Genomic DNA, 17,161 nt, shown 5'->3' on the forward strand with positions numbered 1-17,161 from the left:
TTTTTGTAAAAATCATTTGATAATTAAATAAATAATAAAACATGAATATAACCTTGAAGGTTCCCAGGGGCAGATACAGTGCCAGGTATTTAAACAATGTTTACCCAGGATTCAGACACCTTCCCTTGCTTGTAAAATGTGGTGATGCGCCCTGGAGGTATCAGACTATTTTAAACAACTTTTCCCCACCTTTCAAACACTTATTCATGGGTTTTAGCCTGTCATTTTGAACGATATCATTTAACATTGAACCTCTCATGAAAATTGACATATTCTGTGCATTTCCAGGAGAGATTCAATGTTAAATGATATTGTGCAAAATGACAGGCTAAAACTCTCTCCCAGACGTTTAAAAACACTCTTCCCGACCATTTAAACATGGCTTGTAAAGTGCAGTGATGAGCCCTGGTAGTATCAGACTATTTAAAGAGTTACCAGGAACATGAGAATATCCTCCACAGAAGGGGTGGTGGTGCCGTGAATAAGGCCGAATATGGATACCGATGGGCGGATGGTAAAGCACCGCAAAATCCACCCCCCTTTTAGGGTTACCAGGGGCATGAGATTCTGTAGGGTGTGATCATCTGGGTTTAGTCCGTGGGGGAGTGCTTAAGTCCGGGGGCCCGGGGATTCACGGTGTGCAAGGTTATGGAGGTGCCCATGTCAGAGACACATGCTGGAGGTCATTAGTCCGTCGGCTCCAAGTAGGGTTAGGGTTACAAAGGGGGTCACAAAGGGGCCATTAGCATTGAAATGGGGGTCATTAGCATACAAAGGGGGTCACAAAGGGGCCATTAGCATACAAAGAGGGATCATTAGCATACAACAGGGGTCATTAGCATAATTAGTAGTAGGTGTGACCTGTCACAGCACCTGTCACTTTTTATGCATACTAATGTGATTGAAACAGTATGAATATAACTACTCACATGTCTACCTTACTTTTATAAATTTCTAAACATAAATCTAATCGATAGATTTATGATCAATACATTTATGATTCGAAAATGATAAAAGTAGAATGCCCCCGGACCCCCCTAGAGGATGTTAGGTCAACGCCCCACTTAAATCATGTTCATATGGATAGGATACTAAATAAATGTGCACACATTCATACTCCCATTGTTTGCATACACTTCAACCAACAATTATTTTATTACTTCACTCATGCACCTTTCATCCCAATGTGTTTCCTGTAAACAAATGATGTCCGCATTGAAAAGCAAAAGAACTTTCTCCCTTCTGTCCTTTGTCCTTAGTCCATTGTCATTGAAAGACAGGAGTGTGGCCATTATGAGGAGAAAAAAAACAGATTCAAACCTGACATTCACTTCAGCTCGGGTCCATGCAGGCTGCATCGCCATTCACCGTTCCTCTCCTTTTCTCCCTCTCCATCTCTTTATCGACCTTCCATTTGGTGCTCACCCGTACAGATTCTCTGGTTTCAGCCCAGTCTCGTTCATCCACCTCTTTCTGCTCCTCCTCGCTCTGGCCGACCCCCCGACGGTGACCTCCATCCACGAGTCATACTCTTCTTCCTCGCTCCCCTCCTTCTGCTCCACCTGGTCATCGTGTCCAAGCTCCTTTTCACCCCACCAGAGCTCCCCGACGTTTCCGCACCTGCTGCTGCTGCCGCTACATTTTAAGCCATCGTTGCCGCTGCCGCCGTCGTTGGAGACGTCTTTGCCGCTGCTGCTACATTTAAAGCATTTGAACTCAGGGCATTCTCTGAAGATATGCCCTGGTTTAATGCACAGTCTGCAAACTGGGATCTGCCCATCATGGAGTACTCTGAAATATTCGAAGCCTCTGAATGTGCTGAACTTTGTGGAGTAGGGGAGAGATCTTACCTCGTCATTGAATCTTACTTTCAGGAAGTGACTACCATCAGCAATATCTGTTCCTGGACACACACGTATTTTAATTTCCAACATTGGTCTTACTCCCCATTCTTCCAGCTTACTTTTTATGGTTTCATCTTTAATGTACACTGGCATGTTTATGAATGACACCACTATCTTATTCACCGTAATGTCCTTTGCATGTACCATTGCCCCATTCAATCTCAGGCCCTCCATGATGTTCCTTTTTCCTTCTCTGCCTCTCTGTCTCTGTCTGTTCATATGTTCTTTCCCCTCTTAACCTGCACTCCACCGTTAATTCCTTCCCGTATTTCTCTCCCTCTCTCCCTTTTTTTCTCCTCCTTCTCCCGTTTTCTGGTTTTGTCCATGTTCTTCTTCTTGGTCGTTTTCCTTTCGTTGTTCTTTATTGTGAATCCCATTCATCTCTTCCCTCCGCTGTTCCTTTTCAATGTCCGTTATCTGTGACTCAGTAGTATAATGCATTCCAGATGTGGAAGCCATTAAATCCATCAAGACAAAAAACACATCGACAGGGGGAAACCCCCAGACAGCAAAAGCTACGTACAAAAAACAGTAACTTTCAACAAAACAACGAAGATACACTTGAAAAACTCACAAACGATTGCTCCCTCGTTACTTCCTGCTCGGCTGCTCCGTATGCGTTACTAGCGGTTCTGAGTACTATGCCTGCTCTAACCACTGAGTTACAGGGGCCCTGTGTACTGTGTATTGACCAACATGGAATTTAGGGGGAGATTAAGAGAGAGAAAGTAAAATGGGTGCTACCATGTGTACACTTCACACTCATAAATATCCACTCATCCTCCCTTGGTCTTTAGATATCATCGCTACAGTGGAGAATGAGAAGCCGTCTCCATGTGCCCAGGCAGGAAATGGCCGGCGTTGTACCATCAACGGCACGGAGTGTCGAGCTGGGTGGCCAGGCCCAAACCAGGGAATCACACACTTTGACAACCTTGGCTTTTCCATGCTGACCGTCTACCAGTGCATCACCACACAAGGATGGACTGATGTCCTCTACTGGGTAAGTTCTTAGTGCGGTCTAAAAGCATAATGTCATTTTGAGTTCTCATTTCAGCGATCAAGGATCATTTGTTGTCAGTCCGCAGTAATAAAATGCAGTTTTATACCATTTATGACAAAATGAAACACAAACATCAGGCCACGTGCATTACTGCATTGTATTTGATACATCGGCATCAGGAGGAATATAACATGCAGAAACAGATAATATGTCCAGCATCGTGACGTTTACAATTTGACATCAGTGAAACATTGTCCATCAAAATTGACTATGTTTGAGCAGAAAAAGAAAAAATATGTTCAAAATGAATGCAGCAATGGCAGAGATATCCTGAGTCGTGTCAAATTTCAAAACGCTGTATTGTTCACTTCTTCAACAAAAAATGCCCATGTCCTTTCAACTCCACATTTGTTTATGTGTTAAATAAGAGATAAGGTAAGATAGTATTTTATTGATCCCAATTTGGGAAATGTTTGTGTTGCAGTAGCATAAAAAGACATGGCATTGTACAATACAAAATACAAGACAAGAAATAAACAAGAAAGTAGAAAATATACATTGAATTTACAAATTAGCAACAAGATATAAAGCAAGGTATTATATAAGTATGTGACAGATGGAATATTAAAGTGAATATATACATGGAATGGTATATATAAAATGCACAGTGTGATTTTATTCCAAGAGAAACTATGGACCAGATAGTTCTCTGCCAGCCAGAGGTGATTTCATGTCGTAGAGTTATGGCAGTGGGCAGGAATGTTTTCCTGTATCGGTCGCGGAGCTGCAGCAGTCTGTTTGAGAAGGAGCTCCGCTCTCTGTCCGTCCAGCTGCAGGTGGAGAGGGGGGGGGGTGGGGGGTATCCATGATAGACAACAGCCTGTTCAGTGTCCTCCTCTCCACCAAATGTCATCAATTATAATGACCTGTTTTGGACTTGTTTCCATGGTAATTGGCTAGCATTACATGTTTCAGACCTACTCTGTATGCACAGTATTACATTTATATTTATATTCTTCCCTTAAGATGCTGACACATGTGTATTTCCCATGTAAGTTCACGTTTTGATTAAATGCAAATGTTGAAATGTTCTTTTAATTGTTGGTAATTACAAAATTCAAGTTAAACCAACCTATTTCTTTGAAAAAACAACAACAAAACTGTTATTTTTCATATAGGTAAATGATGCTATAGGAATGGAATGGCCATGGATCTTTTTCACGTCACTAATCCTGGTTGGCTCCTTCTTTGTGCTCAACCTGGTTCTTGGAGTGCTCAGTGGGTAGGATTACCCAAACCTGAACTACACCCTTCCATTCATTTTGTGTGCACTATTTGCTTGTTTTTGTGTCTGCTCTTCACATTACTCAGTTTGATCAGTCTTTTTCTGTCTGACAATTGTCTTATTTTTCACACTAGTGAGTTCACAAAAGAGCGAGAGAAGGCTAAGTCACGTGGAGAGTTTCAGAAGTTGAGGGAAACCCAGCAGCTGGATGAGGACCTTAAGGGCTATATGGAATGGATAACTCAAGCTGAGGTGATGGACATGGACCAGGAGGAACAGGGTAAGACACAAGACACGTTGTAGAATACCTGTTGTATGAACACAGTACAAGGGAATGCCTAGGAAATTAACAGAATAATGTCTGTAATGGTTGAGCTCTCAACACTATAAGTTTCCTTTTGTATTTGTATGTAAAATCACTATTCAGTGTAGTTTTTATCTCTAAATATATTTTTGTGGTGAATAAAAATGATGCCTCTACAACTCTGTGTTTCTTCGAGCTCAGCCAGGAAAGGGTTGTTCAGCACCTTTATCAGAACCAGCTTTATTGCCTGGTAGGCTTTCACTTGTCATTTGCCTTCCATTATGTTATATTGCTCAACAACCAAACTACACAAAGTAAGGGAAAACACCTCCAACCGATTTCTCTACACCATGTCAAACAAACGGTCAATCTCCCACCTGTGGGTGGACTTATCCCCAACAGCATTTAGCTCATCTCTTGCTTAAAGAACTTGTTGATTTCACTCTCATAATGGAAGAAGTCTTCATTGTGGTTGGAGAGAAAGAGGCCTCTCAGTTTCAAAGTAGAGAAAGGTCCAAGAATAGCCCAGTAAAATGATTGTGTTTGAACTGGTGGCTGGACACAAGGAGGAGATGGTGTCAAAACTGTCCCTTTGTCTTCCAAGTCACCAGTAGAACTTCTCAGTGTTGCACCAAAAGCAGGTGAGCTGCCAATTGTGCTTCACTTCCTGTCATATTCGGTCGTAAATGTATTATTAGGAGTTATACAAATGTGCAATCTGCGAGCAGACAAGCATTTTACGGTAAAATGATTTGCTAAATATTAGGGCTGTTAACACTAACGCATTAACGTTTGTGATTCATTTGGAAATCTTAAAGCGTACATTTTTTTTTAACACAATTGAATCACATTACCAAGTTCATCACCTGCATCCAGTTATTGATGTTTACCATGTGCATGTAAGTGAAAAGAGGAAGAAAGCAGAGAAACATGCCAGGCTACATGTATTGCTCTGACTGAAGAGCACTGGACATCAAGCTTTAGTTGTGGTGAAAACAGGAAAATACATTTTGCAGAGCATGCACAAGTTTCTTGAAGAAGCACAGGAATAGGAATATCGGACTTTAGGAACAGATAGAGCTCACAATATTATATCAGCAGAAATAATGCAACAGACGAGTATATACCCTGTGACGAGCACATTATACAGAGGGGAATCACAGGGGCTTTGTTGATGCTTTAGCTAACTGTCGGGAAATGTTCCTACTTCATGCCAATATTGCTGAATTCCACAACTTTGAATGTTAACATGAAGCAAAAGAAGAACCGTCTGATTTCTCATTCCGGTTTGTCATTCATTTCTTTATAACAACACCACAGAATTGTTTGTTTTATCTCGCCCAATAAAAAAGGAAATACTACTGTTTTAAGCAGATCTGCTCTCTTAGTTTAGATCAGGGGTCGGCAACCTTTTTGATATGAAGTGCCATTTAAAAAAAAATGTTTATCAGCGTGCCAACGATCGAGAATTATCAACGGGGGGGGGGGGTTGAGGAGCTTGACGCTCGTCAATTATCAACATGAGGGCGGGGGAGCCTCGCTGCGGGGAAGCAGTGTGTGGACTTCTCAGCGCAACTTACATGATGCCGAATTTAACAAACACATTTAAATAATTGGTTTAAACGGCATAATAATAAGGACGATCGTCCGTTCTGTGATTCTCCAGAGCACACATGTTATGATATTAGGGTCATGCAGAGTGAGATGAGATCGCTGTCCCTTTAAGAGAGAGAGAGAGAGAGAGAGAGAGAGAGAGAGAGAGAGAGAGAGAGAGAGAGAGAGAGAGAGAGAGAGAGAGAGGGGGGGGGGTGTGGCTCGTGCATGTGTGTGTGTGGATGGTAGAGCGAGAGTGAGGGAACGTGTGTATTTTTCTGGAAGTGAAACGAGGCAGCAGAAAAACTGAGGTCTGTGATGTATTTTGTGAAACAGAACAACAACTAAATAAATGCAACGGCCTCCCAAGAAGAGCTCGCCTCTCTCCAGTCATTTAAGCTAAAGTGGGTTATTGAACCGGAAGCTTGTTACTTCTGCCCTCCTCGACTACGGTATGGGAGCCGACAGGAAAGTTCAACACACAGATGGCCAGTCCACCCCTTTGTAGCATATTATTTCGATGAGAGATGAGCAGATCGCCACTGGGCTTTCAACTAAATACACAGCCACGCAAAAACTGCGGCATTTGTACAGCTCCTTATGGGTACTGCAATTAGAGAAGTGCTTTCCTCCGTGGTGAAACGATCAACACTGCACCACGGAGGAAAGCGGCAGAAAGTCACCTGGAGATAAAGAGAGCAGGGCTGCGTTGCGTGCATGGCTTCCTTCTGCAGGTAACGGGGAGACGCGCTCTGGCGGCGTTCTCGTTCAGGATGTGAAAATACAATTTAAATATTTTGCAAACTTATTCCACTTATTCCTAGCGTTCCACTGGTTACGGTGCATTGGCACGCGTGCCAGGGGTTGCCGACCCCCGGTTTAGATACTAGAATATAAAATGTTAAGTGATTCATAACATCAACAATATTATTTAACAGATGGTGTGTTTGTGTGTGTGTGTGTGTGTGTGTGTGTGTGTGTGTGTGTGTGTGTGTGTGTGTGTGTGTGTGTGTGTGTGTGTGTGTGTGTGTGTGTTTTCATCAGGTCTGCTCACCACAGAAAATGGAGGATCAGAGACCGGAAGTGTCGGCAAAATGGACACCATGCAGCTTATCATCTATTACTAGTCAGTAGCGTGCTTGTCATCTTTACAGTATTTTCTTTTCAAGATTTAAGTTTAGCAGAAGTGAATTTATTAAAGTTGTAGCATTTATTTTTAATTACACTAAATATTTACATTAACATCCGCATTTAATCAATTCTGCCTTTGTTTTCAGTAAATGCTGGGGACAGTTTTCAGCTTAACTTCAATAAAGTAAACATGATACTGAGCGGCAAATGCATAAAGGAAAGACTGAGGCCACTAATATCAACACTTACCGTGTATACATCAAGTTAATTAGTGATTTTAAAGCAAAACACGCTAATAAAGTTTCTTCAGCTGAGGGCAATTTGCCCTCTTTTGCATCAGATGCAATTGTCTTTGTGGTAAAGTAAATCCTACATTTTGACTTCACCAAGGACACACCTTGGTGACGCCAGTCAGAGATTAAATAAAAGATAATTTTATTTTCAGACCGTAATCTACAGATCCTGACTAATGAGGTACAGAGGCTTATTTTAAAAATAAAAAAAGGGAATTTTAAATGTGACAGAGCAATATTATATATTTTGTTAAGATCTGGCAATATCTACCTCTACTAGAATCTTTGGGTAAGACTCCTCACTAGGGATGCTCCGATCGATCGGCCGCCGATCGATATCGGCCGATACTCACCCTCTGGCGATAGTGAAATACATTACACCTTTCTCTGTGAAAACAAGCTCGCCAAAATGACTTGACCAGTCTGGCAGTATTTTAAGGTGTCCGAAAAAGACAATAAAATAGCGGTATGCAACGTGTGTGAAGCAGAAATCCTGCAGCTCCACCCGCTGTGACGGACCGGTGAGCGGAGCGAAACACACAAGAGTTAGACCTAACACACTTAGCTATTGGATCTACCTCTGGAACCGGCTAAACTAGTTATAAATATATTTATTCTTCACTGTTGGGTCACTCATTACTGGATCAGTGAGCTGCATGAGACGATACTGACAGGCTGTCAGGAGAGAGGGAGAGAGGAAAAGAGAGCGCTTCCGCTCATTTCTCCCGTGTTATTATCCAAAGTTAATGTAAACTTGAATAATGTACTTCATTTGAATGTAATAATTATGTTGGTTGTTGTTTGTGGAAGCTCCAGTGAATGAGCCCCATTAACTGAGTTTTAAACATCACTTTAAATGGAAGATCACCATAGGCCCCGCCCACTCGATCAGATCGGCGATCGGTATCGGCCATACTGATTCCGGCGATCGCCCCCAAAATTGGCAATCGGAGCATCCCTACCCCTCACCAGTTATATACACGCAATATCATTTACTGAATTTAAATTACGTAAACATAATTGGCCAATCAGGAAGAGCCTTCCCAAATGCATGCGTTGTCCACACAGTTTAAGGCAGCGACAGCGCTTACTTTATTCCCACACCCTCTTCAGTGAGCGGCATAGAAGAGGCAGGGCCCCTTGGTAAAGGGTTCCACCTGTTCCTGTAGAACTAGGGTTACAACCAGTGCTTGAATTGGAATAAAAAAGATGCCAGTAGGCCTACTCTCAATCAGCAACTGTTTCAAGTCAATTTATTTATACAGCCCAAAAACAAGTATTTGGCTCAAAGTCATAGTATATCCTATAATGCTGGTGGGTTTGTCTCTTTACTGTATATTTTAGAAAGGCTCACTGTAATTAAACAAAATGACTCAGGGTGCTTCTGAGATTAGAGGGGGTGCAGTGCTAAAGCGCTATTTTTATAAGTGGGGAGTGGACCTGACACCGTCTAGGGGGGTCCGGGGGCATGCTCCCCCGGGAAGATATTTTTTTAAAAATTGAAGTTAGATGCATCAATCTGGTGCACTTTGAGAGCAAAATGAAGAGATCTATGGATATCTCTCAACACATATGAAACAACTGTAAACAGATTTACTTTTTCTTTATGGATATAAAAAAAAGTAAAGCCTGACTCCTACTGGCGGCTGGTTAAATGACTCCTCGTCCCTGAGTACACTCACCATCTTTCAGCAGGAAAGGAGAGAGGGAATCCTTGTCCGGCGACAACCGCTGTCTTTTCGCACTATTATTAAGCCACGCTAACACTTTCGAAATGCTAACGTTATGTGATGTCTTTTCTGCTCTAGTCTATCGCTGCGGCGCGTCATAGATGCGTCATGAGATGCGTCATGAGATGCGTCATGAGATGCCGCCGGCAGCCGGCGGCTGAGTACCGGAACTTCTTACTGAGTACCGGTCAGTAAGAAGTGCCGGTACCACATGGGTAAAAATCAGAAGTGCCGGTACTGCGTACCGGTGAGTACCGGCCCAATTCAAGCACTGGTTACAACACATGACCAAGGTTATAACTCACACATACCCCTTTCCCAACAAACCAGTTCCCCTTTAGGCTCTATTCTTGCGCTTTTCTGGGTCTGATCCTGTTCTTCTTTTTAGCCTCAGTTGTGTTCCACTGCCAAATGTTGATGGATAATGTTGACAGGTCATGGATAGGAGAGTCCTTACCTGGGATGAAGAGCAGTTCGGTCTTGTTTAGATTGAGCTTCATGTGTGAGCAACCATCCACTGAGAGATGTCAGCCAGACAAGCAGAGATGCATGCAACCACCTGGGTTTCAGACCAGGGAACAGACAGAATCAGTTGTGTGTCATCAAAATATGTAATCGGATTAATCACAATACAATTCTGTGATTAATCAGTGGAGCAGCAATGTGGAGAGAGAGAGAGAGAGAGAGAGAAAAAGACAGAGAGAGAGAGAGAGAGAGACGCTGAGCACTATGGACGCACTCGTGAACTGTCAACGGGGGGGGGGTACACTGTGGACCTCTGTGTCGCCCGTCAGCTCAACATGATGCTGTTTAAACACCATAATAATAAAGGGCGGTGCCGGCCATCAGCGAACCGATCCGGCCTTCCTGCGCGACTGTCACTCAAATGCGGGACAAATAATACAAATGCTATGTGTGTGCAGTCCCGCAAAAAGCGGGACACCTGGTCCCCCTACACACACACACACACACACACACACACACCCACACACACACACACACGCACGCACGCACGCGCGCGCACGCACGCACACACACACACTGCTGCCCCTCACACACATACGCTTCAAATCAAGTTGCATAAATGCTTGAGCTACTTTTTTATTATAATTACTGTGAAATCTGCCTATTATGTTTTCATCATTATTATAACAAATACACACTTGCAACTGATAAGACTGGCAATGATTTTATATTTATTAGACTGTTAACGCCCACTACTGTATATTATAATAAAGCGCGAGCTGTATGCTCGAGTCTTCCTGTCTGTCGGCTGAACTCTGCTGCTCCGCGATGAGGGTCTTAAGGCCCAGATACACCGGCCCGAAATCGGCAGTGAATGGGAGTTAGGCCGAACATGAACGTGGGCACGCCCTATTCGGAGTGGTGTGCGCCGCACCGTCGGGTCTTTTCTGCCGACCTGACGCCTTTTCTTGCGTCGGGAACACCACCGGAAGTGGGACAAAGGGATAACACTGATTGGCTGTTCAACTAGCGAATCAGTGCATGAGAACGTTAACGGAAGTGAGGGAGTTAAACAAATGATTTAAAATGGAAGATGGAACACACACGGACGGCTATTTCACCTCATCGGTTTATAGAGCTCCTGTTCGTTCATGTTTTCAATGGACGAGAATGAAAATGGAAAGAAAAACGCTATTTGTTGTTTGTTTATATCACGGAGTCTGTTCTTCTTCTCTGTCTTCCGGTTGTTCCGGTTGTTGCCTCTTTTGAATGATGAATACACACTACCGCCGCCTGCTGGTAAGGAGAGTTATTGCCACTCGCGCATACGCAGTTCATACGTGCTCGGCTCGGATTTGCGGTGTGTTCCAGTGCGCGAAGTCGGCAAATACGCAGGAGAGACCGGCAACGCAACAGTCGGTGTCGGCGTCGGCGACTTCTCAGGTGACTGGCCGGTGTATCTGGGCCTTAACTTCAACAGCTACCTACGGGTGCGTTCGTTAATAGTAACTGTGCGGTCCAGAGTCACTGTGGCACAGACTGGACCGCTGGTGAACAGCTGTTAGAACGGGCTGTTCAGGTGTTCAGAGCAGAGCTCCCTGTCAGAGCGTGATGTGAACTGAAACGTTTTTCTGTCGCAATATTATTTAAGGAATATTTGAGCTAGCTAACTAGTACGGTGGCCGGCAGGTGCAAACGCGGAACAACGGCCAAAAACACATACATTAGCAGGAAACACCTGCAAATAATGAAATGAAAAACAAACAAACCCTGAAAACAAATACAACAGAAAAACGCTGCATTTACAGAAATGATGCAAACTAAAGACAACACACAAACCCCGAAAACAAACGTAACAAAAAAACGCCGCAAATACCAAAACGATATACAAAGTCCAAAGCACGTACAAATCCCAAAACACATACAAAAAAACAACATTCCGGAAGTGCTCCAGGCCTCTAGGGGGCGCGCTACGTGGAACAGATTCATGTCTGACCAGACAATAGAGATAACGAACAAGAGTGCTGCAAATTGAAGCCGGACGAAACAAAGTTGATCGAAGTGGAAAAAGTCGATATATAAGAAGGTAAGTTTTGTTTTGATACAAAGAGCGTCATATTTACCCAGCTAGCGTTAGCTTGTTTGGTAAAAGAGCTTGCAAGTCAAGAGACAGCACTGTACACCTAAATGTAACTCTTGACATCATATAGGTGCAGAGAGGAGTTGGTTTATTGTGCCCCGATGTAAATCCTAATGTGAGAGTTAGAGGACGGTCAACAATATAATGTACGTTGGTCAGTTTGGATTTATCGTGGCATTTATTCTTAATTAAAGTGAATTTATTTTTATTTCAGTCAGTCATTTGTGTGTATGCAGGTGTGGGACATTCCAAATGTTCCAAAAGTGAGCACTCCACGAATGGACAACAGTTTGCCAGGTTAAAATAAAACATTGTCAACATATTGTGTTGTGCCACAAGAAGCAGAATGTTTTAACAGTACAGTAGTTTGAATATATTTGTTGTTTACCTTTATCAGACCTCTCAGGCACCCACAACCAGCGTCTGATCGGGTAAGACTAATTAAAAATGTAATTATACCATGTAGGTTTGAATTTGTGAACATGAAATCAATAAATCCCTTTGTGTGCACTTATTTCCTGGGTAAAAATAGGATGGAGCACCAACCCCATTCCAGGAAGAAGTCCAGTCTGCCCCGGGTCAGAACCACTTCTATTGGTAAACGATGTTGACAGTTGCATCGTGACACAGTTGTGTGGTGTGTATCTTTATTTTACATTTGTTTGTTTGTATAGCCTCCAATCACAGTGGGTAACATTGCCAGGAAGCAGAACAATTATATTTTCATACATTTCCAAATGACACCCACAATATCTGACATCTTAGTGAAGACGATACAAAAAATACCCACAAATATTTTTCAAAGATCAGATATTGTTTCTTGCATCCATTTCAAATGTTTACAAGGATTGTGCAGGAGTATGACAAAAGTGCTGTTGTCAGTTTAGAAGCCAATGTATTGGAAAAACAGGAAGAGGATCGACATCCTTTTTTAAATATGACTGTCATGCATATATTATGTATTTGAAAATAATTATTCAACTGTCTTCTCACTGCAGCAACTACACAAATGTGTATACACTTATCATTATTGATAGCCAGTCTGAGCCAGAAGACAAAATGGAGCAAAGGTATTAATTGTTACTATTACCACTTAATTGTTCTATTCTATACTGTAAATCTTATTACTAGCTTCATCATTTAATATTACAATACATCACTTTGTCTTTCCCAGCACAGGATACCTGACTGCGGCAGACATTGTTGCAGAACTCTCTGCAACAATAACAAATACATCTTGCAGCAGGTTCAACATTAATAGAGCCAATGTGTGGGATGGAGCAATCCGCGGCTTCAAAGGTGCCTCATTCGATCCCTCTCATGAGATGTCAGTTAAGTTCACTGATGATGAGGGACACACTGAGGATGGAGTGGACACTGGTGGTCCCAAGCGTGAGTTCCTGACCCTCCTTATGGAATGCCTGAGAATGCGAAGAAAACATCACGTCAGCAACTGTTTGTGCCCCATGGCAGTGTGACTTTCCCAGCCGCTCACTGTCTCAAAATCTGATTCTAAATGAATAATGTTCTCTATAAAGATAGAACTGATAAACAATTATGAATTTATAATATAAGCTGTGTTGTGTATTTAATGCATTGGTCTACAATTTAATGATGGCTTCTACATATTTCACATAAACAGACAATGAAAAAATGTGTCCTTCATGCTGATAACTAGTGTATGCATCTGCCAATTAGTATTCTAAACAGAGTACTGTGTTGAATCCTTATTTCTTGAATTTGAAAAAGAAACAATAAAAAAAAGTGAACTTACTGTTGTGTTCAACTTCTGCCAAAAACTGTACATGTTTGCCACAGGAGCCACAGAACACTTGAACTGTCCCCAGATGTTGGCCACAGAAAGGACAAAACATGGCGGCCTGAAAAGACATACATTGATGTAGTAAATCCATTTAATCAAGTCAATCAAAAACACATAGTCTAAATAGTGGTTAGCTAAATATATAGAAAGATACATCATGTTTACCGTTGAATCTGTGTTTTGTCTCTCTCTCTCCTTGAATGTCTTCTCTATATTTGTTCTTGAGCATGTCTAATGCAAACTACTATCCTGTCATTACTTTGTCCCTCTTCACATGTTCTCACTTCTCTCTCTCTCTCTCTTTCTCTCTCAATTCAATTCAATAGCTTTATTGGCATGACCATAGTTACAGGCAATTGCTAAAGCTCTGTATAGTTGCAACATCTATACACAAATACATACATATAAACAAACTGCTAAGAATTCAAATGTCCTTATTCCGCGGTTCTCACTATGGCCCGGGTTATTTGCCTGCACTTGATTTGTCATCTCTTTTAACAATGTACTTCCCTCACTTTATCTTCTCTTCATGTGAAGCTCTCCTCTCCTCAGCTGGTGTAGTAGTTAGGCACGCTAACGCTAGTTATATAAATATGACGCTCTATGTATAAAAACAAAACTTACCTTCTTATATATTTCTCCACTTAAATGAACTTTCTTTCCTCCCGATTTCCATCACTCTTGTTCGTTCTCTCTATGTCTGGTCAGACATCAATCTGTTCCACGTAGCGCGCCCCCGAGAGGCCTGGAGCACTTCCGGAATGTTTTCTTTTTGTATGTGTTTTGGGATTTGTACGTGCTTTTGACTTTGCATATCGTTTTGGTATTTGCAGCGTTTTTCTGTTGCGTTTGTTTTCGGGGTTTGTGTGTTGTCTTTAGCTTGCATCATTTCTGTAAATGCAGCGTTTTTCTGTTGTATTTGTTTTCAGGGTTTGTTTATTTTTCATTTCATTATTTGCAGGTGTTTCCTGCTAATGTATGCGTTTTGGGCCGTTGTTCCGCGTTTGCACCTACCGGCCACCGTAAACTAGCATACATTGTCACTATCTGCTAACGTTAACTTTAGCCTTTGTTTTCTAATAGTTTTTTCATAGGCCATAAATAGAGGTGGCATAATTTAGTTGTTCTTCGACGCACAAAATTCTTTATTATTCCGGCAGATTATTTTGCGCCTCTTCTGCTCCCACATTCCACATCGCAGAAACTCTGTTCAAACATCAAAATGTTCAGCTCGGTCGGGAATCGATTGCTATTACTTTTCTCATTCATAACTTTCATAATTCCAGAGATAGCCTACATCCCATAATTCATCACATTTTTAACATGGAAGTCAATGGAGAAACTCTTCAGACTTGAGCAATCTTCATGCAATTTCAATTTCCCCCGGTTTCACTTGAAGCCAGGTGTGCAAAAACAGCTGGAAAAAGAATCAAGCTCACTGATGTCATTGTTTGTAGCCTTTATTTAACCAGGTGAAAGCCCCTTGAGATCAAAAGATCTCTTTTTCAAGGGTGACCTGCAGATGTCATCTTACTTTAAGGCCCATTGAGTACTCACCCTTTCTCCTGATTCAACTTGTGTTTCTCCCTTTGTGCAGTAAGCTTGCTCGTAAGTGGAACCGTTGGTTACGGCGTAAATGCAGAGTGTATGTGAAATCCAACCTGTTCTACCGGTGGGTGATCATGCTGGTCTTCCTTAACACAATGGCCATCGCAACGGAGCACCACAAACAGTCCCAAAGGCTCACCAACTGGCAAGGTCTGAGCACAAACACCTTACACAGGGATACTCAACGTGCTTTGCAAAATGACAGGGGCCAGGGGCAAGTGTTCACAGTGTATGTCAAATACTGAATGACATTGAATTTACACAGCACAAGGACCAATTCCAATCTTGCCCTTTATCCTCTCCCTACCCTCTTATACTTCCATATCCTTCTCTAGTGTCTTGTCTCGTCACTAGTTAAAGGTAGGGTAGGTAAGAATGGAGAAAGCAGCTCGAGTGCGCTAGAATTTTAAAACTACGCAGCCGAAAAAAATCTACCCCTCCCACTTCAGACTTCCTTACAGAGCCCCTCCTCCAACACACACGAACGCACACATGACCAATGAGGGCACGAGATAAGTTTGAGCACAGATGGAAGGCTGACAGGCAGGTAGGCTATGCAGTTATTTTAGCCGGGCCGGCTCGTACTTTTTAAAGCGCCACGGCTTCCACAGATGACATTTTTTTAATGTATTTATTGTCAAAGCATTTAATATATTCATTGCTATCGGGATGTTAAGAGCATTCCATGGAATATAACAAAAAGTGTTTCTGAAGTCTATTACCTACCCCACCTTTAACTTTTAAAAATAAAACAGGAAACATACTATACACTAACCCAAGACCATGACACAATAGGAAATCTGAAGTACAGACTGAGGCATATGATTTATTAATTAGACAGCACATCATTCCCATAATTGCAGAGAGAAGAGCTTTGAGACAGAGATGCCGTAACAGAACTTCTTCTGGTTGAAGCAAGGAAATATCAAATAATAAACTTTGGAAGCTCCCAGAGACAGCATAGACCTCACAGCAGATAACAGGGAAGGGGGTGGAAACAGCAAAGACTGTGACATGCTATGTAAATATAGTACATCAATTAGTATCAATTTGTTTTCATAGTCAACACATTACTATAATTTACCACCAAATATGGGTACAATTATGATTTTTTATGCTCTAAATGTTCCATGATGTAAAGTAGTGACACAATCTGTGAATAACTCTTTCTCTTTATATCTCTCTTGACACTGCTTTTCTCTTCATACTGTGGCCAAACCATCACCAGACAATTCCAATAAAGTACTGCTGTCCATGTTTGCACTGGAGATGTTCATGAAGATGTACGCTCTGGGTTTGCCCTCTTACTTCATGTCTCTCTTCAACCGCTTTGATTGCTTTGTGGTGTCCACTGGCATCCTGGAGCTGATCCTGGTCCACATGGGCGTCATGTCAGTGATGGGCATCTCTGTGCTGCGCTGCATACGCCTGCTCCGCCTGCTCAAAGTCTCCCGGTGAGGGAAAAGCCAGTGTGTCTTCATCAGTATATAATCAAGAGAATGTTTGGGACAAAACCTTTTTATTGACAAATGTAGTTTCAGACACAGAGCAGATGTAAATATAATCCCAATGCCTTATTGAAGTGATGCTGTGTGCCCTAGATACTGGACGTCTCTCAGTAATCTGGTGGCTTCCCTCTTGAACTCAGTCCGTTCCATCGCCTGCTTGCTGCTGCTCCTCTTCCTTTTCATCGTCATCTTCTCCCTGCTGGGTATGCAGGTGTTTGGAGGGAAGTTTAACTTTCCCAACCAAGCCAAGCCCCGCAGCACTTTTGACAGCTTCCCTCAAGCCCTCATTACTGTGTTCCAGGTACAATCAGAACCAATAATATCACAACCAATAATAAAACTGATGAGAAAAATAATTTATTAAAAAAAAGGTTG

At 42.2% G+C, this 17,161-nt stretch overlaps 1 protein-coding gene across 1 annotated transcript in view; it reads left to right on the top strand.

The window, feature by feature from the left end:
• Positions 1 to 17,161, top strand: part of LOC307039091 (dihydropyridine-sensitive L-type skeletal muscle calcium channel subunit alpha-1-like) — a 132,188-nt gene that overhangs the window by 41,253 nt on the left and 73,774 nt on the right. Inside the window, exons 5-11 of the mRNA XM_079680884.1 lie at positions 2,702 to 2,907; positions 4,086 to 4,189; positions 4,327 to 4,472; positions 7,134 to 7,215; positions 15,268 to 15,428; positions 16,507 to 16,732; positions 16,880 to 17,087. Of these exons, the coding sequence (XP_079537010.1) occupies positions 2,702 to 2,907; positions 4,086 to 4,189; positions 4,327 to 4,472; positions 7,134 to 7,215; positions 15,268 to 15,428; positions 16,507 to 16,732; positions 16,880 to 17,087 (1,133 nt within the window). The remainder of the gene's footprint in view (positions 1 to 2,701; positions 2,908 to 4,085; positions 4,190 to 4,326; positions 4,473 to 7,133; positions 7,216 to 15,267; positions 15,429 to 16,506; positions 16,733 to 16,879; positions 17,088 to 17,161) is intronic.

The sequence above is a fragment of the Notothenia rossii genome (genome assembly GCF_949606895.1).
Source record: "Notothenia rossii genome assembly, chromosome: 5".
Classification (NCBI taxonomy): Eukaryota; Metazoa; Chordata; class Actinopteri; order Perciformes; family Nototheniidae; genus Notothenia; species Notothenia rossii.